General features: G+C 48.1%; 1 protein-coding gene across 12 annotated transcripts in view; it reads left to right on the forward strand.

Annotated features, from left to right (window-relative positions):
* The first annotated feature begins 1,454 nt into the window (after positions 1-1,454).
* The window catches only part of GLB1L3 (galactosidase beta 1 like 3), a 50,902-nt gene continuing 28,190 nt past the window's right edge, over positions 1,455-24,166 (forward strand). For 6 of the 12 annotated variants that reach the window (XR_008669906.2, XR_008669905.2, XM_055356432.2 and 3 more), the window contains exons 1-9: positions 1,455-6,183; positions 6,746-6,871; positions 6,993-7,283; positions 10,755-10,823; positions 11,405-11,500; positions 13,115-13,223; positions 17,864-17,956; positions 21,129-21,210; positions 22,142-22,206. Coding sequence is in view for 10 of the 12 variants with exons in the window: in XM_055356432.2 (XP_055212407.2) it covers positions 6,161-6,183; positions 6,746-6,871; positions 6,993-7,283; positions 10,755-10,823; positions 11,405-11,500; positions 13,115-13,223; positions 17,864-17,956; positions 21,129-21,210; positions 22,142-22,206 (954 nt within the window). In the remaining 2 variants the exon portion in view is untranslated. Of the gene's footprint in view, positions 6,184-6,745; positions 6,872-6,992; positions 7,284-10,754; positions 10,824-11,404; positions 11,501-13,114; positions 13,224-14,938; positions 15,111-17,863; positions 17,957-21,128; positions 21,211-22,141; positions 22,207-24,166 lie in introns of all 12 variants that reach the window. The other 6 variants (XM_063693691.1, XM_063693692.1, XM_055356434.2 and 3 more) reach the window with 4 other exon arrangements.

The following is a 24,166-nucleotide window of genomic DNA, read 5'->3' on the forward strand; positions in this document are numbered from 1 at the left end:
TCCACTAGGGGGTATTTAGTCCCACAGAAAAGAAAGGGATGCCCAATTCCCACCCCAGCTGAGAAGCAGGTGTCTCAAGTCTGAGGCAGCCATCACTGCCCAGGAAAGATGGGGCCTGGGGTTAATTTTCTAGTGTGCGCTCTTCGGCATGGTTCAGTTCTCTGCCTCCCCAACTTCAGTATGGGCATCACCATTGCCTCAAGTCTTTATATAAACAATGCTCCAAGACAGTCCACTGGTTACCTTCCCCAACCCTCACCTGGATGAAGATCCTGAGCCTCCCACACAGAAATTCTGGTCTTTCAACAGAAAATCTGGAAGTTTCTATTGAAACTTCCATTTTGTCTGTAAACCAATGTGTGGGCATAAGAGTCTTCCACCAGACTTGAAGGTGATTAGAGTCTGAGAAGCATATTTGAATCATCTCTTCATCCTCAGTGCCTTCCTGGCACATAGTAGGGAACTCAATGTTTATTGAACAAATAGAAAAAGACTGGAAAAAAAGGATCATCAGCAATGATCGCTTCTTGCAGCTACTGGCAAATCTCACACAGTAACAGGGAAGATATCCCATCAAAAGTCAACTCATGGCTGGGCGCAGTGGCTCACGCCTGTAATCCCAGCACTTCGGGAGGCTGAGGCAGATGGATCACCTGAGGTCAGGAGTTTGAGACCAGCCTGGCTAACATGGCAAAACCCTGTCTCTACTAAAAATACAAAAATTAGCAGGGCATGGTGGCGGGCGTCTGTAGTCCCAGCTACTCAGGAGGCGGAGGCAGGAGAATCACTTGAACCCAGGAGGTGGAGGTTGCAGTGAGCCGAGATCACGCCACTGCACTCCAGCCTGGGCAACAGAGTGAGACTCTGTCTCATACAAACAAACAAGCAAACAAAACCAAAAAACAAAACAAAAGCAGCACAGGGAGTGAAAAGGCAAACTCAGAGGCAACACACTGTGTAATCCATTTACGTGGCATTCTGGAATCAATGCCATTATAGAGTTTGAAAACAGGTTAGTGCTGCCAGGGCTTAGAGTTAGTGATGGGAGGAATATCTACACACGGGTGGCATGGGAGCCCTGTGGTGTCCAGGCAGGTCTGCAGACCGGCTGCACAGGGGCAGCCCAGTATTGCCTCCCTCCCTGCCCACAGTTCCGAGCTTGCTTAGGGGAGAGCGCAGGTGATGAAGGATTTGAGTCAAGGCAAGGTGGGAGAACAGGGCAGTGGCGAGACAGGTGGTTGGGTCCGGGCTTCAGTGTTTAAGTAAGGGGTTCTGTGCCTGAGATTCAGGCCCCAAGGGCAGGGTTCAGGAAGCCCCTGTGCTCCATGGCATTCCTCAGGGAGAAGCCTGACCAGAGGCAAGACTTTCTGAGGCCCAAAGCTCTGAGAAAGTGATTGTGCCCCCTCCCCATCCCCACAAACAATATTGAACTGTAAAGGGGTCTGGTATGCCAAGGAGTTGGATTTTATTCTGTAGTAACTGATACCCACATACAAAAGAATAAAATTGGCCAGGCGTGGTAGCTTATCCTTGTAATCCCAGTACTTTGAGAGATTGAGGAGGCAGGTCACTTGAGCCCAGGAGTTGGAGACCAACCTGGGCAACACTGTGAGACCCCATCTCTACAAAAAATACAAAAATTAGCCTGGCATGATGGTGTGCACCTCTGGTCTCCCAAAGCGCTGGGATTACAGGTGTGAGCCACCACACCCAGCCGAAAAAACAGAAGAATTTTTAAGCCTTCTAATATTTGGATATAGTTTTCCATGTTCCCATAGTTTATTTTATAGACCTGATGGTTTAGAAGCATTTCACTTTCTGCTTTGCTAGCCACGTGGTTATACTTTAATTTTAAGTGCATTTGTGTGCTTTTCCTGAAGCATTTTCACCTAGGCCATCTCACTTAGTTTGAACAAGAGCAGTGCTTCGCACGCGGCTGCTTGCTGAGCAGAGTCCAGCGAACCGAATTGGGCAATATGAGACTGAATCTTTCCATTCCAGGGCCTTCAGATCCCAGCTGTCACCAGCCTGCTGTGTGACGTCACTGAAAGCCTCTGTGCTCTAGTTTCCTCACTGATAAAGGAGGGATACTAATGGTACCCGCTTTCTAGTGCTGTGAGAGTTAAGAGACAATAGACAGAAATGTCAAACAAGTAGAACTGTGCCTGGCACACGAGTGCTTGGTAAATGTCAGCTATTCATAACAGAGGAAAAAACCTGATGAAAATAAATCACTTTTGGATAAGGATTTTAATATTCTTACAGACACTCCCCATCCAGCTCTTAGCTCAATGGATCAGGTTATCTGCAAGGACAGCAGCCTCTTGCTGGGTGCCCCATGGAAACAGCGATCTTCCCTCCTCTCTTACCTTCTCAAGGGTGGCCCTTTTCCATCACCAAGGCTGCACTCATGCAGAGAGGAAGCCTTCCACCCCGACCTGATCAGGCTGATTAACTTCAACTCCCAGGGGAAAAGACTCTTGAGAACACATTTTAACCTTGGGTTCTCACCTAGAGTTCTGCATGATTTTCCATTTCCTTAACTAATGAATGCATCTAGCAGACTCAGTCCCTAAAAAAGGCACATTTGAATGATAACAGCCAGAGCCTGGTGGCTGAGCTGGGCTGCCGCCTGCTGAGCACCTCCTTTAGAAAGGCCTGCACTTGAGCGTTAGTTACCCTGTGGAGGGACAGGAGGCGGCCGGCTGTTTCACTTCCCTCTGCTGGGAGTGGCCCTGCGTGATGGGGTGCATATCCACTTCATTTATTTTTTAATCTGTGGGAGACAGATTATCAATTTACTTAAAGTTTGAATGTCTGTAAGGACAAAATTTAAAGCTAGGGCTCTGAAGATCTCTAGCAGGGATGTATCTGTCATCTACCTATCCCTCCATCTCAGCCTGTTAACTGCGTGTCATCATGGGTTAAATTAATTACTAAGAGATCACGGAGTCCATTTTATAGCTCAAATGAGCATTTTTCATTTCCTGTAGTAAACATGACTTAAGTAAACAAAGAGTTTCTCTAACAAGGATGGCTTACAAGTAGAAGTGGCTAAATTTTCACTTTTATAAATTTTGCTGCTTTTTATTAACTATCAATAAACCTAGAAAGATGATCTTACAAGTAAACAACAGATTTTGCATACTTTAACCTTAAAGATATCTCTGCCTCAACTCTTTGTTCACAGCTCTCTGACACTGGAATATTAATAGTTGATAATCTTTCCCTTTAATTTTTCACTGATAATATCAGTTCCTAACCCAGGTTTTTGGATCTCACAAGGGTTCTTATTATACAGTTGTCACATACATTTCTTTAAGAAGTTCAACCTAAGAAGAAATCAAGAATTGTCTTTTCTGGTTCATACATTAACTCCTATAGGGTTGTCCACTACTAAAGCAACAGAAAGTGCTGCCTTCTTTTTCTGGAAGCTGCTGTTCTTACAAGAGAGCAATTTAGGAGCAGGAATTGTGCTTTATTAACATCAAAGCACTGGCACAGGAAGTTTGCACACTCAGCTCTGGGAGCTTTTTGATGCTTTCTGCCTGCTTTGGGAAATTAGCTCTTTGTTTCATTATCAGTTATCTGGATGCAAACTGAAAGGAAAAATATTGATTTTTTTTTTTTTAAATAAATTGTACCAGGATGCTGGGTCTGCGGCCCTAGTGGCTGTTCTTTCCTGTGCTTGGGATGTTGGCCTTGTAGAGTTACTTCTGTAATCTCAAGACAGAAACTGACAGCTTTGTTTGATCAAAATTGTTACTTCACCTTGCACATTTTCAAGAGTTCTGCAGGTTTAATGAACACAGAAATCTGGGGGAACTTTCACTCTCCAGGGCTCCTTCATAGAGGTTCTCAAATACTCCATCAGCAGAGGGGAGCCCCAGATGGCAAAAGGACACAGGATGTGTCATCTTTCAAATGAACCAATAATCCATTCTTTGATTCTTCTACCTTTGTCAAAATTCCTCCAGCAACGCCTGCAGAAAATCACAATTCTTGATACATAGCTTGTTCCAATAAAGCACCACAGCATTTCTAGTGACTGCAGACCCAGCTGTCAAACTCTTTCAACTTGATAGAGAATATGTACACAAAACCTATAGCTGTCATCATACTTAGTAGTGAAAAACAGAATGTTTTCCAGCCGACACTGGGGACAAGGTAACAGTGTCAGTTCCTGCCGCTCTTATTCAACACAGAAATTTTAGTCATCATACTAAGACACACAAAAAAAGGAATAAAAAGCCACGCAGACTGGAAAGGTAGAAATAAAACTCTCCATATTTGCAGATGACATGATTATCTACATAGAAAATGCCAAGTAATACACAAATAACCTCTTAAAATTAATAGGTGAGTGTGCCAAGGTCACAGGATATGAGATCAACATGAGAAACACAATCACATTTCTGTATGCTAACAACAAACATGTAAAAACTGAAATAAAAATAATAACAGTTTAAATCTCTCGAAAGCAAAGGAAATATTTAAGTATAAACCTAACAAAACATGCATAGGATCTGATGTTGAAAAAAATCACACAATTCTGATGAAAGAAGTGAAAAAAAAACTATTTAAATAGACAGACATACCATGTTCGTGGGTTGGAAGATTCAACATAATAAGGATACAATTCTCAATTTGATCCATAGGTTGATTGCAATTCCTCTCGAAATACCAACACGGCTTTTTGTAGAAACAGACAAGTTTATTCTAAATTTTATGTGGGAAGGCACAAGCCCTAGAATACTTTAAACTTGACAAAGAAGAATAAAGTGTGTGGCTGTAAAACCAAAATGTACAAAATTATTAACAGTTCATTGCTTGCAGTCGAAAAAATGAGGAAAAGATGGACGATCTAGGAAACTTTCAGGGAGCTAAGGTGTCGGAGAGCAAAGTATCCTTGTAAGGAATGAGACAAGATAAACTCCCTCCCCCACACACAATATTTTCAGAGAACTACATTCTTGGTTTCAAGCTGATGTCATAGGCTGTGTTCTTTGCAATGGAAGAAGCAAAGACTTCAAAGGGAGAAATCGGAAGGTTTCTTTTTTCATCGTAGGGACTTCACATCAGCGTTTCCAAAACCGAGTTCATCGCCGTTTCCCTCTACGCAGCCTCTATCGCTTCCTGTGTTTCCCATCTCAGTAAACGTCCCCGCCAAGTTACTTCAGGCCTGAAGCATGCGGCCTCCGGGACTCCTCTCTGTGTCACCGACCTCCTGCGCGCAGTTCTCCGGAGCTGCCGGTTTAACCTCCCGAGTCTTCCCGGAACCCGTGCCCTCCTCCTGGGCGGCGTTACCCCCATGAGCGCCTACCTGAGAGGACGTCTGTTCTCATCCAGCCTCCACCCTGCAGCCGAGTAATCTCCGTAAAACGAACACCTGGCTTAGCTTCCGCTGGAAACCGTTGAATAGTCCCCACTGTTTTCTGGAAGGGTCTGGGCAGCTCGGCGTTGCGTCCACGGCCCCACCAGGCCTCTGCCTCCTGCAGGTCCCGCTACTTAGTCACCAAAGCACCCGCCGCGCTCGCACCTGCTGTGAAGCTGTGCTCGGGCCGCTCCCGCCGAGGGAACGGCCTTCCCAAGGCTCTGCGCTCCCATTCTCACTCGTTTACCAAGAGGTAGCCGTGTCGGGGAGCTAGAATTCTCCAGGGAGTCTCTCCTGCACTTCGTGGCCCTCTGTGGAATCCTCGTTTTAGGATCTGCACGCCGTTTCCAGTCGTGCGCGCGGCACGGACACCGCCTGCTCTGCCCCGCGCTGGGCTCTCTCCGCCTCTCTCCCACGCGCAGGCCTTCCTGTGCCAGCTGGCTGTCGACCCACGTTAGGAAGCCCGAGGTCGGGGCGTTACCCCAAGGGCCCTCCCTCTTTCCCTCCGAGGGCAGAGAGACGTCCGCGCCCGGACGGACTGCGGGAACACCTGGGGCGCCGGCGGAGCTCGGCTGTCCTCGCGGTAGGGAGCCCGACGCGCATCCTTGGGACCCGGACCCGGCGCCCGCGCCTCGGAACGGATTTCTGCCTCGGCTGCACGCGCAGCGCGCCGACCTGAGCCTGCCCCGCGGAACTGGGGCTCGAGTCCCGGCCCGAGCGCGGCGTCGGGGCCAGCGGAGAGGGGCGGAAGCCGCAAGGGACCCTCGACGCCTCGGCCTCGCCGCGATGAAGTCCTCGCCCCTCCTCAGGTGACGGATCGCCGCTGCCGTCCTGGGCTGCCCACCACCCCAGCGCGTGCCTGGGAGCCTCCACCCTCCCCGGGTTCTGTGGCCAGCCACGCGCCCCAGGCATGCGCCGCGCCAGGCCGCGTCACCAAGCCCGCTCTCCCCAGCTTTCCTCTGCAGATCCCCTGGCTACCCCCACCCTGCGGAGGGGGCTGTTCACCAGATGCCAGAAAATCAGGGTTGGGCATGCAGGCCAGGGGCTCCAGCGGCTGGGCACCGTGTCCTTCCCGAACCTGGTGGTGGAAGTGCGCCCGCCTCCACCTCTCCCAGGCACCCACCAGCACTGCCCAGCCCTGTCTGCAGGGTCTAGGACTGAACGTCTGTCCCCGGCCTTCATCCTGACTGAAGAGAACTGGCCGGGTGATGCCGCGCTGTCCTGACTCTGGGCCCGCCTGGAAGACCCGCCTGTGTCGCGGGCCCCTCCCTGGCTCTGGCCTCTAAAGCGCCCCCGGCACAGCTTCCCGGCCCTTGCAGCTTGGTGGGGCCAGAACCTTCCCCTTGTCACTGTTGTCCTTTCTCCTTTCAGCCCGTGTCTCTCCTGGAAGAGAATGGCGGGCATCTTTTTCCTGCCATTCATCTCATCAGGTTTTGCTCCTCGGTTTAAGCAGGAAGAGAACTTCATGCTTGGAAGAGCGCATCCGTCCCAGCCTAGGTTTGCTTGAGAGCTACATTCCTGGGGAGGGAGGGGAGCGATCTCTCCTTTCTTGGAGGAAATAATATCGCGAATATGCAGAGAACACGTCCTACTAACAAAAACTTCTTTTTTTCGCTAGGGTTTCAGCCGTCCCTCCGAGCCCTCTCCCGAATCCTCTCTCCCTTTCCACTTTCTTTCCCTCGCCCGCCCCCTCCAGGTTTAATTGGTCTCATCTGACCCCTCTGGAGCTGAAGAATCGATCTGTGGGACTTGGAACTGAAAGCCCAGGTCGGGGTAAGCCCCACTTCACACTGGAGGGCCACAAGTTCCTGATCTTCGGGGGCTCCATCCACTGTTTCCGGGTGCCCAGGGAGTACTGGAGGGACCGCCTGCTGAAGCTGAAGGCCTGTGGCTTCAATACTGTCACCACGTGAGTGCCGGCCCCTCACCTCCAGGATCTCGTTACCCTACAAGTGCATCCTGGCCGGGAGTCTGAGCCTCCGATTTTGGGGGCCCAGCGTGAGGACTTACCTTCCGCACAGTCGTTTCCAGCACATACACTTTACGCTTAAGCGTCCAGCTGTCACTTAGTCTCATGCTGAGTTTGCTCTGTGATCAAAGACTTGGATAGGGGTTAGTGGGAGAATCTCAGGGGAGGAGGTTATTTCCTCAGGACTCTGTCTGTCTAATGAAGGAACACCAGGCGCCCTTGGGAGCACTCAGTTTAATGACATAAGCTTAAGGCACACTTACAGATAAATATGTACTTACAGATACATGCATGTTTTTAAAACAAAAAAATTTTTTTTTTTTGAGACAGAATTTGTTGTTCTGTTTGTTGCTCAGGCTGGAGTGCAGTGGCCCGATCTTAGCTCATGGCAGCTTCTACTTCTCTGGCTCAGGTGATCCTCCTGCCTCAGCCTCCTGAACAGCTGGGGCCACAGGTGCATGCCACCACACCAGGCTAATTTTTTGAATTGTTTGTAGAGATGGAGTTTCGCCATGTTGCCTGGGCTGGTCTCAAACTCCTGGACTCAAGCAATTCACCCTTTAAAAGGGAACACCACGGTCGTCCTCATGCTTGTATACAACTGACCAGCCACCCTGTATGACCACAGAAAAGCAAAACTGCTCCAGAATCAGAGGCGCTGTCCTCCTGAGGGCCTGCCACCACCATTTTGTGGCAAGCTTACCATCACACTCACTGTAAAGGAGAAGATGCTTAGAGGGCCCTGTGCCTTATTGCAGAGCTGGTATTGAAGGGTGAATTTGAAGCTGAGAGGCAGTAAATTGATAGCTGGTTCATTTAAAATGCAAAGAATTTAATCAGAAATAATCGTTGAGTTTTATTGAGAGCTGCTACTGCATGTATTGGGGGGACAATATAGTTTTTCTTCACTGTTCTTTTGAATTGCCGAATTACATCGGCAATTTTTCTGATAGTCAAGCAGCCATGTGGTACTGGTATAAACTCTGCTTGGCTCTGAGATATGCACACATTACATACACACAGATTGCTAGACTTTATTTGCTAGTGTTTTATTTCAAATGTGTTTATGATTATAAGCAAAACTGATTTAAAATTTTATTTTGTTAGTATTCTTGTCCAGTTTTGAATCAATCTTATAATAAGCTCATAAAGTGAGTAAATCTTCTTTTCTTACTTATTGGAAATATTTTGCACAAGAATTATCTTTACCCTGAAAGTTTCTTAAGATTCACCTGTAAACTCTGTGACTACTATCTTTTGTGGTTTGTGAGGTGAAGGGTTTGGGGACGACATAGCTCTTTGAATGGTTATTAACTCATGTCCTCTATTTCTTCTTGAATACATCCTGCTCTCCCCCTTTTTTTCTTTCCTTTCTTTTTTCTTTCTGTTTTCTTTTTCTTTTTTTTTTTTTGAGATGGAGTCTTGCTCTGTTGCCCAGGCTGGAGTGCAGTAGCGCGATCTCTGCTCACTGCAACCTCCCCCTCCTGGGTTCAAGTGATTCTCCTGCCTCACCCTCCTGAGTAGCTGGGATTATGGCTCCCGCCACCACACCCGGCTAATTTTTGTATTTTTAGTAGAGATGGGGTTTCACCATATCGGTCAGGCTGGTCTCAAACTCCTGACCTCAGGTGATCCGCCTGCCTCGGCCTCCCAAAGTGCTGGGATTACAGGTGTGAGCCACCTCGCCCAGCCTTCTTTCTTCTTTTGAACCCACTGGGACTTAAGAAATTTTTCCTTTCTTTCCTGTACTCACTTGGAAGTTATATACATCACATTGTATATTTTGGCTGTTTTTTTCTTTTTTCTTAATCTTATCTATTTCTATTTAGTCTTTTCAAATAACTAGCTTGTAGCTTTGTTAGTACTCTCTGTATATTTCGGATTTATATTTCACAGTTTCTGAGTTATGTGTAATTTCCTTTTCTCTACTTTATTAAATTTAGTACCTTCTCTTCTCTGTCCTTCTCAGTTTCCTCCTCCTCCTTCTTCTTTTTCCCTGAGTTAAAATTTAGCTTCTTTTATTTCCAGTCTTTTGTGTTTTCTAATATATTCCTTCAAAGATATGAATGTTTCTCTGAGTGTTGTTTTGGTTATATAGCCCACAAATTTTGCTATATAGTGCTTTGAATGTCATTTATTTTCAAATATTTCCTAAGTTTTGATGTTGTTTCTATTAGCTATTTGGGAATACGCTTTCTGTTTTATTTATTTATTTATTTATTTAAATTTTACTATTTTTAACTGTGATTTTAAAATTTGTTTGCATTTATCTTGGGATCATGGACTATGTGATATAGGTTTTTGGAATTTGTTGGGATTTACTTTGTGACATAGTACATGCCAATATTTTACAACTGTTTCATGCATTTTAAATTTTGGTCTTTTAAATTTTACATTCTTTTTTCATACTTAGTTGTACAGATGCGCTTTTTAAGGGAATGTAGATGCTCCATCTGTTGGCTACTGGATTCTCTATGTATTTATTACATGCCGACTTTTAATTACGCAGTTCAAATCTATATCCTTACAAGTTTCTTCTTTTTCTTTTTTTGCTGCTTATTTTCTTTGTTTCTTAGAGGGGTACTTTAAATCTTTTCACTGTGATGGTAACTGATGTATCCAGGTCCTCTCTAATTCAGTCAGCTTCTCCTTTACTTACGGCAAGCCATGTTGTAACTTACAACATACAACAAGCTATGTTGTTAAGCTCATAGAAGGCCATGATTAGTATGTCTTCTTGGTGGGCCGTACAGTCAGTTCTACGATGTATTGTCAGAAATCTCTGCACTGCACAAAATTGTGTAATAAAAACCACAGGGCTTATAGGAAACATGATGTTAAGGGGCATAACACTCAAACATGTTGCCAGTGGCACAAAAAAAGACAGTTGCCTAGTGAACTATGCCTGGTATACCTAATAAGATTTTTACTCATAGCCCTATGGGGGAGGGTCCCGTGGGGGCCCTTCTTGCCAAGGTCTAAAGGTAGTACCCTTACTAGATTTACTGTAACTCCACTATCTTCACAGAAACTCCTCATTTATTCTTATTTTGACTAACTCATAGCAATAATTTATAAGGAAGATGCAGACATTTTTGTTTTTGTTCTCTTTTTTAATTTGTACTTTTAATGAGTGTTACAATAGGGCAGTGAGTGGAAGAATTTATATACAAATCCCAAGAAATCTAGCATCATAGGGTAATTGGCAGCTTGAACCGCAACTGGATAACAGAGCAAGGAACTATTAAAGATGGTCATGGTTAGTGTAATAGAGGTTTAATTTCCACTGGTAACTTCAACTTTTTTCAAAATAGAGCTATGCATGGTTTTGGCTTGGATTTGGGGCAGACCTAACAATTTGGAGGAAGAAATAAGAAGATACTCATCATACTTCCCTTTCACCTCTTCTAGCTATGTTCCATGGAACCTGCATGAGCCAGAAAGAGGCAAATTTGACTTCTCTGGGAACCTGGACCTGGAGTATGTGGTGTTGCTGCTTCTGTGAACTGGCCTGGGGCAGGGGCACAGAGGTGGCTACTGGGGATGGATTAGCAACCAAAGAGAACCAGGGAGGGACCTCGGTCTGCAGCCCTGTTCCAGGACCGTGAGAGGCCCTGCACCCGGGACCCAGATGCTCCCCAGTCGTGACCTGTCACCCAGAGGGACTAGGCCTGCAGCCTCTGGGCCCCACTTCTCCACTGCAGCCCAGAGGGACAGAAGACCCTGGGAGCCACCCGACTCTGCATGGGATCTGGCTGCCTGGGCTGGGGCAGGGCGGCCCCTCTAGGCTAGTAAGGCTATTGGGTCAGGTTCACTGTTAAGACCCCTGTGCCCTGGCTGTCACCCTTCCTCCTCAGGCCCCCGATGGGGCTGTGCAGAGGCTCTGAGGCTGGGAGCAGCTCAGGCCACCGACCTGGTGTGGGAGTCCCCACTCTTTGGGGGTGGGGCCGAGTCGTCCCTTTACCCCACTGGGCGGCTCCTCCACCCTGTGATGTGTGTGGCCCCCACCCGGCCTCATCCTGGGTGGTTGTGGGAGGGGCTGACGATGTGGACCTCCCTAGGGCCTTCGTCCTGATGGGCACAGAGATCGGGCTGTGGGTGATTCTGCGTCCAGGCCCCTACATCTGCAGTGAGATGGACCTCGGGGGCTTGCCCAGGTAAGCGGGGCTACAATCCCAGAGTCGTGGTTCTAGCGAAGTATTTGCTTTAAAAAAAGTGAATTTCAATCTAGTAACAAGGAAAGTAACCTTTATTCACGGAGCTGATGGGAGGTGTGCTGCCCCACGCCACGCACCGTGCCTGTGTTGTCTTGTGTGAAGCCTGCGGTACTGTGGTGGCGGGGGGCAGGGTGCAGTTGTCATCCCCGATTCACAGATGGAGAAGCTCCAGACATTGGTCCTGGAGCCTTGGGCATGTGGTCAAGAGGGTGTGCGCGGGGAGAGGTGGCCACAAGAGGTTCCCACTATTCTTTCCCCATGCAGGAGGGGCTGTGGCCTCCTCTGTCCTTCTCAAAATGCCCTGGGAAGAAAGGGACCAGAAGCTTTAAGGCCTGCAAGGGAAGGTTCTGACGACTCGGCTTGTTTTGAGAACTTCTGATCTTTCGCTTATTTTGCGAGGGGAGGCTGCCTTTCCATGCAGTGAGGCCTCCCTCAGCTCCCTCCCTTCCCTCTTGCTTTTCTTTGCCTTGTTCTCTCCTCTCTGATTCTGACCCCAGCCCAGACTGCTGAGGGTCAGGGTGAGACTCCAAGACTCCTCTCTGCCACCCCTGTGGTGGGCAGGGCTTCCTGGGGAATCTGGGGCTCTGCCTCCAGTGAGCACCTCTGCACCTCAGAGTCAGATGAGGCCTTTGCTTTTCTCCAGGATGAAGAGAGAGGTCTTTGCTTTTCTCCAGGGGCAGAGAAAGCCTGAGCTGAGGGGAGTGGAGTTTTCGGGAAGCGGTGACTCCCGGCATAGCTTGGCTGGAGGCCTGCCTGGCACTTCCCCAGTGACCTGGAGTGGGTGGAGTATCATTGGCACGTAGGCTCCTGCCCTGAGCCTGAAGCCTTAGCCCTTAGTGGAAATGTGACACTGTGCCTAAGGAAATTTTTTCTGTCCCCAAGAATTTTGTTTTTTAAGACGGAGTCTTGCTCTCGTCACCCAGGCTGGAGTCCAGTGGCGCGATCTCAGCTTGCTGCAACCTCTGCCTCCCGGGTTCAAGCGATTCTCCTGTCTCAGCCTCCTGAGTAGCTGGGATTACAGGCGCCCACCAACACACCCGGCTAATTTCTGTACTTTTAGTAGAGACGGGAGTTTCGCCACGTTGGCCAGGCTGGTCTCGAACTCCTGACCTCAGGTGATCTGCCCACCTTGGCCTCCCAAAGTGCTGGGATTATAGGCATGAATCACTGTGCCTGACTAAAAAATGTTTTCAATAAACTGAAAAAGAATGGAGACTGTTCACCAAAAGGTAGAAGAAAAAGCTCTTTAAGACATGGCTGTAAGAGCCTTGACAGGCCAGCCCCTCAGTCAGACCAAACAGAGCTGAAGGCCTTTCCGAAGTTGTGAAGTGCCTTGGAGGTGGAGGCGGCTGTTTCCTTTCAAATCCCACAAGTCTGTGAGAATGGTCTGAAAGTCTCACGCGGCACAGATCTTTCCAGGACCCCTGAGTGCTCCGGGACCAGGGGTGTGAGGCAGCTGGGCAGATGCGCGGTGAGCTGGGGCAGCTCTGAGCCCACTCCTGCTTCCCTCTCCCAACCCATCTCAGACCCTGAGCCCGCCCCTCTTGCCCCCAGCTGGCTCCTGCAAGACCCCCGGTTACTGTTGAGGACAACCAACAAGAGCTTCATTGAAGCAGTTGAGAAGTATTTTGACCACCTGATTCCCAGAGTGATTCCTCTCCAGGTAAAGCCAAATTATCCCCTGCATCTTTCTTACGTACCCTTTAGGGAAAGAGTTTGTTCTGGCTTGATCACTGAAGAGGCCACATGCAGTCTCCATGAACAATTGAGTTGACTTTCTTGTAACTTTGAGTTCTGGACCCTTGGCTTGAGGACAGAAGCACTGACCTGTCCTGTCCTTGTTGTCTGGGTAAGCTTGCCCCAGGGTTGCTAGAAAGACTCATCACACAAGGCAGGGACTGGTTGTCCACATGAACTTACTATTCCTCAAGCTTGCCAGTCTTCCCATTGCTTCTTTCCACTTTTGATATGGCAAAAAGACTCAGAAGGTACAAATGAATTTTTGGTCAGATAAAAATCTCACCTTCCACCCTGTCCCAAAGCCATTTAGTTGCCCTTTCAGGAGACAACCAATTTTACTAGATTTTGTGTCTCTTTTTAGAGATTTTATCAACATAGAAGCAAATTATACACACGTGTCTATGTACACAGACACGAACACATAGACACCTACATCCATTTACATTAAAAATAATGTATATCCTTTTTAATATAAAAATATATGATTCCTCTCAGGCATTTTTCTTTTGTTACTTGAAATATATAGATTTGAAACCAGCCACTCTTTTTAGTGCCTGCACACTGTTCCCTAGTAGGGATGTATCATAATTCATTTAACAGGAATTCAGTCCAGGCTTGGTGACTCATGCCTATAATCCCAGCATTTTGGGAGGCCGAGGCAGGGGGGTCACCTGAGGTCAGGAGTTCGAGATCAGCCTGACCAACATGGGAAACTCCGTCTCTACTAAAAATACAAAAAAATTAGCTGGGCATGGTGGCACATGCCTGTAACCCTAGCTACTCAGCCGGCTGAGACAAGAGAATCACTTGAACCTGGGAGGCAGAGGTTACAGTGAGACAAGATCATGCCGCCGCACTCCAGCCTGGGCAACGGAATGAGACTCCGTCTCAAAAAACAAAACGAAACAAAAAAACAAAACTCAGGAATTCATATCCTATTCATGGACATTTGGATTTTCCATTTATGTTGTAAAAAAATAACTTGCACCCCCCATTTCGTGTCTGTGTAAGTCTACCTGCTATTGCCCTGCATTCTAGTTTGATTTACTCCTACAGATGGGAAGAACACAGGTGCCATGCATTGCCTTTTTTTTTTTTTTTTTTTTTTTGAGACAGAGTCTCACTCTGTTGCCCAGGCTGGAGTGCAGTGGCTTGATCTTGGCTCACTGCAAGCTCCACCTCCTGGGTTCATGCCATTCTCCTGCCTCAGCCTCCCAAGTAGCTGGGACTACAGGTGCCCACCACCATGCCCAGCTAATTTTTTGTATTTTTAGTAGAGACGGGGTTTCACTGTGTTAGCCAGGATGGTCTTGATCTCCTGACCTCGTGATCCCACCACCTCTGCCTCCCAAAGTGCTGGGATTAAAGGTGTGAGCCACTGCGCCCGGCAGCATTGCCTTTTTTATGGTGTACCCAGACCTCATGCACTTGATAAGAAACGCCTTCATTTTTACCATGGCAACCTAGAGCACACAGTCAGGTCTGTGACAAAAAAAGAACATTGTACTGTGCAGTCTACAAGACAGCATTGTTTGATCATTGTAATTTTTTTAAATTTAAACAACATAACTCTTCCAAAAGAGAAGATGTGCTTGGTTATTAAGTAAAAATAGTTCAAGGACACGTCTCTTGATGCAGCTCGAGATGGGATAAAAATCTAGATTATGGCCTGGCATGGTGGCTCACGGATGTAATCTCAGCACTTTGGGAGCCAAAGTGGGAGGACTGCTTGAGCCCGGGAGTACAAGACCAGCCTGAGCAACATAGTGAGACCACAGCTCTACAAAAAATACAAAAATTCGAGAGCGTGGTGAGTACCTGTAGTCCCAACTACTCGGGAAGCTGAGGTGGGAGGATGGCTTGAGCCCAGTTGCAGTGACCTGAGATTGTGCCTCTGAACTCCAGCCTGGGTGACAGAGCAAGACCTTGTCTCAAAAACAAACCAAAAAAACACCTGGATTTTTAGGTAGTAGTAGGCTGATATCTTACTCTTCTGTTTGGGAGTAAATATGGCAAACATATAGATCTAGGCCTTTGTAACTAATTTGGAATCATGAATTGTCAGTTCTTTTTTTTTTTTTTTTGGAGACGGAGTCTCATTCTGTTGCCCAGGCTGGAGTACAGTGGTGCGACCTCGGCTCACTGCAACTTCCGCCTCCTGGGTTCAAGCAATTCTCCTGCCTCAGCTTCCTGAATAGCTGGGATTACAGGCCCCAACCACCATGCCTGGCTAATTTTTGTATTTTTAGTAGAGACGGGGTTTCACCATGTTGCCCAGGCTGATCTCAAACTCTTGACCTCAGGTGATCCACCTGCCTCGGCCTCCCAAAGGGCTGGGATTACAGGCATGAGCCACAGAACCCAGCCTGTGAGTTGTTCTTATTAGGATAATTATAAAGAGAAGAATCGAGGGATAACAAAGGAAGAATGTGAGAGAGAGCTTAGGAATGGTGTTGCTGCAATACAGCTTTGAGAGACGGGCACTGCTGAGAGGAAGAAAACCCTGTCTTTAGGATTAAACTCTGGCTCCGTTAGGTGGAGTTGAGGTACATCTTTTGTTTGAAGGGCTGAAGCTGTATGTGTCTGTTTGCATTTCTGCAATCTAGATGGGACTCAGTGGCAGGAGTGAGCCTCAAAACCAGAAAGACTGCTGGCCAGGCGCGGTGGCTCACGCCTGTAGTCCCAGCACTTTGGGAGGCCGAGGTGGGTGGATCACGAGGTCAGGAGATGGAGACCATCCTGGCAAACACGGTGAAACCCCGTCTCTACTAAAAAATACAAAAAATTTGCCGGGCATGGTGGCGGGCGCCTGTAGTCCAAGCTACTCGGGAAGCTGACGCAGGAGAATGACGTGACCCGGGAGGCGGAGCTTGCAGTGAGCCAAGATGGCGCCACCGCACTCCAGCCTGGGCGACAGTGAGACTCCGTCTCGAAAAAAAACAAAAACCCGGAAAGACTGAATATTTGGATGGAAGTTTTACCAGAAGCACAAATGCCGTTCACATGCACACGTGTGCAACGAGGAAAGCTAATTTACAGGCATCCCACTGAACTGTGGGGAATGCTAGGAAACTTTTAAGAAGCAAGGAATTATAAGGGTAAGTGAAATGTAATGCCTCATACCTTGCACTAATTTAATTATTGATACATCATTAGTATTTTAAGGTCCCTTTACTGAATTGGTTGTCTTTATTGTTTTAATTATTATGTAAAAATAATTTTTAGAGTGCATTACTGGTTTACTTGGGACTTTTATTCTTATCCTGTTTATTTCACAAGGCCGACTGGAAATTCCTCTGCAATGGGGTTTTTAGAAGTCTCACCCTTCGGGTTGGAGAGAACTGATACTGTTCAATAATAAAAACAATTGTTCTCAACTCACTCTCTGAGAATATTTATGTCCATCCAGCGAGTAATTGCTGAGCACCAGGCCCTGTGTGGTCACTGCTGGGTGTACCAGGCACAGTGGAGAGGCCATGCGTCCACTCGGGGGGCAGGCGTGGCGCTGCCCTGTGGAGGCAAACAGAATCTCAGAAGGAGCTGTGGAAAGCCAGCACGCCTGGGCAGAGGGTGAGGCGGGAAGGAGGCAGAGGGGAACCTGCAAAGGAAAAGCTGACGGTCATGCCTGTTCTCTTTCCTTAGTGCCCTCAGAGCCAGCATTCCTTTGTCCAAGAGGGAGGAACGCACTATAAAGCTGGCCATTTATGCTGTAGGCAGTGGGGACCCCGGGCCTGCTATATGTTGGGACAAAAAGCTCAGACCTTGGCTTTCCAGCACTCAGGCTGTCTTCTCTGTGGCTGGGCTCCAAGGAGAAGGAAATGCACCAGACTGTGGAAGGGCCCTGAAAGAGGACACTCTGAAAAGGCCTTTGAGTTTAGCATAACTAGGTCAATGTTGATGGTCTGGATGGCAGGATGGGCTGGAAGCTTTCCCAAGGGAGTTTGAGGAGTGAGTTAAAAGCAAGAAAGCAGGAGATGTGGGTGTAGATGACCGGTAACTCTTCTAGGAAGTGTGGCTCTTAATGAGGAGAGTGGGAAGAGAGGAACATTCCTGGGCCTCTGCCCCCATCTTTCTTGATGCGGAGGGTCCTGAGTAAGTTTCCGTGATCATGGAGGTCAGCTTGTTGCAAAGGAAGGTCAAAGGCACAGAGGGGAGAGGGGCTGTGCCCAGAGCCACGTTCCTGATCAGGCAGTGGAAGGCCGTGGGACCCACACACAAGTGGTGGCATAAGCCTAAGGCAGGAGGGAGGTGGCAATATGGATGGGATTGGTGTGGAAGCAGGTGCATTTGTAGGTTTGAGGGCTCAAATTTAAGTAGCTAGTGTGAGAAGCAGAGGGAAACCTGACAGTTACGTACTGCAACGCACTAGGGAAGGCGGCTCCCACAGCAGCCAAGTGACCCAGCAGACTCTAACTCCAGCGCTGGAGCAGAGCGTGCAGACCGCAGGGGCCGTGGATCAGAGCGTGCCACACCAGCTGTGCAGCCTTTAGCAGCAAGCCCGGAGACTCCAGGCTTTTGCCCCAAATAGCCTCACTCTTTAACTCTCCTCTGCTTGTTTCTCAGTACCGCCAGGGAGGCCCTGTCATCGCGGTGCAAGTGGAGAATGAATATGGCTCATTCAAAAAGGATAAAACATACATGCTGTATCTCCACAAGGTAAGAGGGCCTTGGTTTGGCCCCATGTTTACATGCCTCCTTCCTCCTCTGTGCGTTTCTGATTCCTGGATGCATGAGTGATTGGGCTGGACACTGTGCATTCTGAGAATGTTGGCCTGTGAACACGAGGTGCTGAGGGGTGCCGGCCCACTGCATAGCTGAAAATTTGCGTACAACTTTTGACTCCCTCAAAATTTAGTCACTAATAGTCTACTGTTGACTGGAAGCCTTACCAATAATAAACAGTTGATTAATGCAGGTTTTGTATGTCTATTATATACGGTATTCTTACAGTAAAGTAAACTTCAGAAAAGAAAATGTTACTAAGAAAATCATAAGGAACAGAAAATGTACTGACTTCTCATTAAGCAGAAATGGATCATGGTAAAGGTCTTTCTCCTCACCATCTTCATGTTAAACAGGCTGAGGGGGAGGAGGAAGAGGTGGAGGAGGAGGAGTTGGTTTTGCTGACCCAGGGGTGGCAGAAGAGATGGAGGAGTTGGCAGGAGAGGCAGGGGATTGTAACTCGTATTGAAAAAAATCCGAGTATAAGTGGATCCGCACAGTTCAAACCTGTGTTGTTCAAGGTTCAACTGTAGATCAAGTTCATTTTCTCTGTGAATTTACAGCAGTCAAGACGATCACTATGTACCTAAATAACTTTATTAGAAGACAGAACATGGCGTTAAAGGGCTATTCCTTTCTGCTTCCTGTCTCTGTGACCCACGACTCTCATTAAAGCTGGGGCTGGTGAATCTTCCTCCACTGTAAATAATGCTTCAAGAACTTAGTGATGGGACTCTCAGCTTGAAGCTTTCTCGCCTGTAAGATAAACGTCCTCTCTTCTGTCCCTCTTGCTTCTTCACGGAGGGACTGTCAGGCCAGGGAATAACTGCAGTCCTGCCTGCTGTCCTTCCTGGTGGCTCAGACCCTACTGGCCCCTGACTTGCCACATTCAGAAAGCTGATGAGAGTTCAGTCTCAACTGAACCCCGCCGTGGGCTGCCAAGCAGAGTGCAGGGCTGCAGGGCTGCAGGGCTGGCCTGAGCCGTCCTGACTCCGCCCTTGCCTCTGCAGCAGTGCCTGTGCGGAGACCTCTGGCTGGAGGCCGAGACGGGAAGGAGAGGGGTCCCCAGCTGGGCAAAGTGGGGAGGAGGGCGGGGCTGGACTTCATCCACATGCTGGCGTCTGCCCTATAGCTGTGGCTTCTGGAGTTGGACAAGGTCAGAGAGTAATTTCCCTCCCTGTCTTTTCCCAGGGGACGCTTGGCTGCCCTGAATCAGTTGTATTCAGCCAGCATTATTTGTTTTTGATTTTAAAATTTACCGGCTGTGCTCAGTGGCTCATGCCTATAATCCCAGTACTTTGTGAGGCTGAGGCGGGTGGATCACCTGAGGTCAGGAGTTCGAGACCAGCCTGGCCAATGTGTCAAAACTCTGTCTCTACTAAAAATACAAAAATTAGCTGGGCGTGGTGGGGCACACCTGTAATCCCAGCTACTCAGGAGGCTGAGGCAGAAAAATCTCTTGAACCTGGGAGATGGAGGTTGCAGTGAGCCGAGATTATGCCACTGGACTCCAGCCTGGGTGACAGAGTGAGACTCGTCCCCCCCCCCAAAAAAAAAGAAAAGAAAAGAAAAGAAGAAGAAAAAAAAAGCCATTCAACTCCACTCCCAGGCCCAGGTCTGACTCGATAAGCACAGGAGACGCACAGCCAGGCCCTGGCTATCTGGCCTCGTGACCATGGTTTTTCAGATTAGATGTCCCCATCCCTGCAGCCATGGCAGGCTTCCTTGTTCCCCTTGACAGTGTTCGGCAGCACCTGAGCTTGGTGAATGCCCTGATGGTTCTCAGGACCCCACAGCTGCAGCCTCTCCCCTTCCAGCACAGAGTGGTTCCCTGGTCTTCTTCCTCTTCTTTCAGTGACTTAGATCCTCTTCCAGGGCATTTCCTGGTAAACTCAGCCCTTTTTTTCCCTAGAGGCTTTGATCATGGGGTGTCAGAACCCACACTTGACCGATTTCAGGGTCATTCCCCACAAAAATCACCAGGCTGAGACCGAGACAGTGATTTCCCCCAATTTACTAAGTTGCAGAAGGTCAGACTCTGAATTCAAACCCGTGTCTAGCTCCCGTCTCACCCAACTGAACCATGCTCTGTTTAGTTTCCGATTTCCTCATATAGTCGTCCCTCAGCATCCATGGAGGATTGATTCCAGGGCCCCTGTGGACACAAAATCGGTCGGTGTTCAAGTTCTTGACATAAAATGGTGTGGCATTTCCATCAGCCTATGCACATCATCCCATATGCTTTTTTTTTTTTTTTTTTTTTTCTGAGATAGTTTTACTCTGTCACCTAGGCTGGCGTGATCTCGGTTCATTGCAACCTCTACCTCTGGTTTCAAGCAATTCTTGTGACTCAGCCTACCGAGTAGCTGGAATTACAGGTATGCGCCACCACACCTGGCTAATTAGAGACAGGGTTTCACCATGTTGGCCAAGCTGGTCTCAAACTCTTGACCTCAAGTGATCTGCCTGCCTCGACCTCCCAAAGTGCTGGCATGAGCCACCATGCCTGGCTTCTCCCATGTACTTTAACTTATCTCTAGATTACTTCTAATACCCAATACGATGTAAATGCTACATAAATAGTTGCTATATAGTACTCTTTAGGAAATAATGATGAGAAAAATGCCTGTGCATGTTCAGTACAGATGCAATTAAGAAATATATTTTTGGCCAGGTGTGGTGGCTCATACCTGTAATCTGAGTGCTTTGGGAGTCCAAGGCAGGAGGCTCACTTCAGGCCAGGAGTTTGAGACCAGGCTGGGCAACATAGTGAGCCCCCGTTTCTACTAAAGAAAAAAAAATTAGCTGGACATGGTGGCGTGTGCCTGTAGTCCTAGCTACTCAGGAGGCTGAGGTGGTAAGATGGCTTGAATCCAGGAGTTTAAGGTTATAGTGAGCTATGATCGTGCCACTGCACTCCAGCCTGGGGAAACACAGCAAGACCCTGTCTCTAAAAAACATTTAAAATTAAAAAAGTAAAAACATATTTCTGACTGTGATTGCAGAATGCATGGATGCAGAACCCATGAATATGGGGAGCTGTATGTATTTCTTTTTTCCCATGGGAATGAGGGAATTGGGTTATTTTGGTTAATTTTCTCAACAGGCCCTGCTGAGAAGAGGGATTGTGGAGCTTCTCTTGACCTCTGATGGTGAGAAACATGTGCTGAGCGGCCACACCAAAGGAGGTACACATTTAGAGTTAGTTCACAGGAGAACAGGGCTCTCAGCCAGCCCGTGTAAATCTTGAACACACTGCAGAGAAAACCAAGTGCATCTCGATACCTCCCTTTCCCGTGTCCACCGGATGGATCCTGGAGTTCGATGTTACAATAAATGAGGACTCAAGGTCAAGGCTCAGGGCCACTTACCAGCTCCCTCTCTTGACCTTGCTCCTGCCGTCTTTAAACACAGCAGCACTGGAGCTCCTCTGTTCTCAGGACGCCTTTCCATCTCCCATAGTTTTTCTGTGGCAAGAAATCTGCATTGGTGCTGCGCCTGGCTTGGGATCAGGGCCATCTGCACTAACTTGGGAAACCACAGGGAGAACCAGAAGATAGGTGTTGTGTCAGGAACCGGGCCTAGATCCGGTTCCATTCCTGGGATCCTACCGCCCAAGGCTCCGTGTGGACACTTAGGAGATCCTAGAGAATTAAGTGGCAGGAAGATTCTGGATGGACTCATCAGATGGCAATAGTGAGGGACGTGCCCGGGTGTGAGCAGGCCAGCGGGACGAGCTGCTGCCGGCGGCTGCCCTTCTGCCTCCTTAGTAGTGGCTCTTCCAGGGAAGCCTGGCACACTGGAACACGTGCTGAGCTTGGGGCCAGGAAGCCTGCGTCCCGTTTCCAGTCTAATCATGTCAGGGAGCCTTGGCCTGGCTCACTTCTCTGCACAGAGTGTGGTTAATTTCAACAGTGAGTGTCCTCGCAAGTGTCAGGGATGTGGCGATGGCCGTGGCAGCCCTTTGGATGTGGCAGAGTGGGGTCCAGACAGCATCTCGCCATCCTCACTGCTGAGCATGGGTTCCTCCTGCGTGCGTCCGGGCCGGGGGCGCATTCCTTCCCTTCCCTGACAGCACTTGTCTCATGCCTCAGCTGGGCCTCTCTCTTCTTTATGCAGTGTTGGCCGCCATCAATTTGCAAAAACTTCACCAGGATACTTTCAATCAGCTTCATAAAGTCCAGGTAAGACATTTCAGACAGGCAGGGTTTTACAACTCCTCCTACCATGACCTGCCTTGCCTATGTAGCTGGTGTTCCGTGAAAACAGGTTTGAAAAGAAGACCGCAGGTTTTCACCCTGGGTCCTCGGCAGGTTCCAAGCCATTCTGGGAGCCTTTTGGGATGGGGAAGGAGGAGGGAACCCTGCTTGTGTCACCTCTGCTTGTGGATCACGTCATGGAGATGAGTGGGAAGGGCGAGGGGTGATGTTCCCTTTCACCTGTGAAGACAGAGCTCAGAGACTGGCTAGACTTTCCCGCCACAGCATACACATTATGGGAAGGGATGAGGGTTGTACCTGCACTGATTTAACAGATGTGGATTGAGCGGCTCCCACCTTCCTCTCAGTGGGTGACCTCCTGTGACAGTTACAAAGAAGGACAAGCCACAGCCCAGCCTCCAGGGAGTACTTCTGTCCTTTCTCTACAGCCTCCAGGGAGTACATCTGTCCTTTCTCTACAGCCTCCAGGGAGTACATCTGTCCTTTCTCTACACACTAGCTAGAGTGCGTGCTTCAAGACCAGGCCTGGTCACAGTCTCCTCTGCTTAACACCCTTTCCTGGTTTTCCTTTGTGCCCAGGATGACATCCAGCCCCCAGGCCTTGGCCGGCTGGGCCGCTGTGAGCCTCTGCCTCTGCTCCCAGTCCCGCTACCCTGCCCCTGAGGGCTTTCCTTCCATTCCCTCACACTGTGGCCCCCTGGCCTAGCCAAAGACTCCGAAGCTCCAGAGCTCTGTCCCCACCCTCCACCCACATTATAAATAAGACTCATGAAACTTGTTTCTTTTTTTCATCAGTTTCTTTTCTTTTTTTTTTTTTTGAGACAGAGTCTCAGTCTTGTTGCCCAGGCTGGAGTGCAATGGCCTGATCTCAGTTCACTGCAACCTCCGCCTCCTTGGCTCAAGTGATTCTCCTGCCTCAGCCTCCTGGGTAGCTAAGATTACAGGCACATGCTACCACACCCGGCTAATTTTTGTACTTTTTAGTAGAGATGGGGTTTCACCATGTTGGCCAGGTTGGTCTCAAACTCCTGACCTCAGGTGATCCACCTGCCTTGGCCTCCCAAAGTGCTGGGATTACAGGCGTGAGCCACTGCGCCTGGATTTTCATCAATTTCTATACAGTTTCCAACTTGGTGAAAGGCAGGGGCCCTGCTAGGGCTCTGTGGATCTGTGGCTATCTCTAGTTTTTCAATACCTTTGCTAAGTCTTCTTCCTTTTTGTTCTTTTTTTCTTGTCACTTTCATTTAACAACTTAATTGAAATCTCATTTGTACACCATTAAATTCACCCATTGTCAGCATACAATTCAACATACAGAGTTCCACAACCATCACCAGAATCCAAAATGTTCATTGCATTTAATGCTCATTGCAGTTAATCCTGTCTCCAGCCCTGGGCAGCCACCAATCTTCTTTCTAGTTCTATAAACTTACCTTTTCTAGACGTTTCACATAAGCGCTCTCATGCAGTATTTAGTCTTTTGCATCTGGCTTCTTTCACACAGCGTGGTGTTTCTTTGAGGTCCATTTATGCATGTTGTAGCAGGACTCAGTGCTTCATTTCCTTCAATAGCTGACTGGATTGTGCTTGACTGTCATGTACGTAAAGTCATAGTCAAACCCAAAGGCCATCCTGCTTTAGTGTGTTAATACAGTGACTGTGGTTTTTGCATGTTGAACTAGTCTTGCATTCCTGGGATGAATCTCATCTGATTGTGAGATATTATCATTTTCTATTTTGCCAGATTCAGTTTATTCATATTTTTGTTGAGAATTTTCGCTTCCATGTTTATGAAGGGCATTGGTCTTTGGTTTTCTTTTCTTAAAAGGTATTTGGTTTTAGAATTAGGATAACGCTGGCCTCATAAAATGAACTTGGAAGGATGCTCTCCTTTTCTGTTTTCTGGAACAGATAGTGTAGAATT

The sequence above is a fragment of the Gorilla gorilla genome, chromosome 9, assembly GCF_029281585.2.
Source record: "Gorilla gorilla gorilla isolate KB3781 chromosome 9, NHGRI_mGorGor1-v2.1_pri, whole genome shotgun sequence".
Classification (NCBI taxonomy): Eukaryota; Metazoa; Chordata; class Mammalia; order Primates; family Hominidae; genus Gorilla; species Gorilla gorilla.